This window comes from Cyprinodon variegatus, unplaced genomic scaffold (assembly GCF_000732505.1).
Source record: "Cyprinodon variegatus isolate N-32 unplaced genomic scaffold, C_variegatus-1.0 Scaffold1077, whole genome shotgun sequence".
In the NCBI taxonomy this organism is placed as follows: Eukaryota; Metazoa; Chordata; class Actinopteri; order Cyprinodontiformes; family Cyprinodontidae; genus Cyprinodon; species Cyprinodon variegatus.
Genome location: NW_015151530.1, coordinates 41,561 through 42,758, shown reverse-complemented (window position 1 = coordinate 42,758; position 1,198 = coordinate 41,561). Strand labels below are relative to the sequence as shown.

The 1,198-nt window shown below is 41.2% G+C and overlaps 1 protein-coding gene across 1 annotated transcript in view; it reads left to right on the top strand.

The window, feature by feature from the left end:
• LOC107101284 (thrombospondin type-1 domain-containing protein 7A-like) overlaps positions 1–1,198 on the top strand; it is a 96,491-nt gene that overhangs the window by 60,844 nt on the left and 34,449 nt on the right. The window contains exons 12-14 of the mRNA XM_015400141.1: positions 357–498; positions 575–690; positions 775–892. Coding sequence (XP_015255627.1) covers positions 357–498; positions 575–690; positions 775–892 — 376 coding nt within the window. The remainder of the gene's footprint in view (positions 1–356; positions 499–574; positions 691–774; positions 893–1,198) is intronic.

Here is a 1,198-nt window from a genome sequence, read left to right as displayed (position 1 = left end):
CAGGAACAGACCAGATGAAGCTACTATGAGAAAAAGCAGAGAGAGCAGAACGTTAGAGATTGAACTAACAGATTCTGCAGAATGATAGAATGAAGCAAAATGATGAAAAAGAGGTCTCTGTGTCCTCCAGCAGTCTAAGCCTATAGTATCATGTTGAGGAGAGCTTTATTTCTCCTTCTCTAAAGAAATAAAGGTTTAATATTTCTGTTAAGATTAGGTCTTATCTTCACTAGATAATGTTTAGGAGCCAATCAAACAGCTAAAATAAATGTATTTTTTGTTTTTGATCCTACATCTCAAAAGGAGAACAGTTTTTTGCAGATATTATGTATTTAAGATGCTTCCTCTGCCTGCAGCCCTGCAGTGAGAACACTACACGTGTCAGGGTTGCCTACCCTCTCCGGAGACCTGGAAAAGAAAAAAAATGTCCTTCTACAAAAGAGACAGAACCATGTAAAATCAACAGCAACTGCTTTCACTACTCATACAACATCACAGGTGAGGTGGACAAACAGCGCGGTCAGCTCTCACAGGGATTAAAGTGACATGCCGTTAATCCCATGTGTCCTTTCAGACTGGAGCACCTGTCAGCTCAGTGAGAGAGCGGTTTGTGGGTACGGCATCAAAACCCGGATGCTCGACTGCGTGCGCAGCGACGGGAAATCTGTTGACCTCAGCTTCTGTAAAGAGGTGAGACATATCAAAGTCTGTCTCATGGCATTTGTTGTAAATATTTTGAATAAATTAATGAAACCCAATGAGTTTTCCTTGCAGCTGGGCCTAGAGAGGAAGTGGCAGATGAATGCTTCCTGCGTGGTGGAATGCCCTGTCAACTGCCAGCTGTCTGAATGGTCAGCGTGGTCAGAATGTACACACACCTGTGGTTTGGCAGGTAGGTTCCTCTTCACACAAGTTTATTCAGTTTTATTACCCACCTCGAATTATGAACTTAATCTTTGATATTTGGTCCATCGAGATAAAACATGAATCTGAAACTTGTCAAGCCGCACCACCACTACTTGTGCAACCAGCAAAACTTTTCGTGTGACAGTGTACGTTCCTGGATAATATACCTTTGACCTTTTTGCACTTTCATCATAATACTTCTTCAGCTTGTTTTTAAACATTATTAAATTTTGGCATTTTAGGTGTTGCTTGTACAGTAGTAGCCATTCAAAATTTCCCTGCTTTGCTTGAT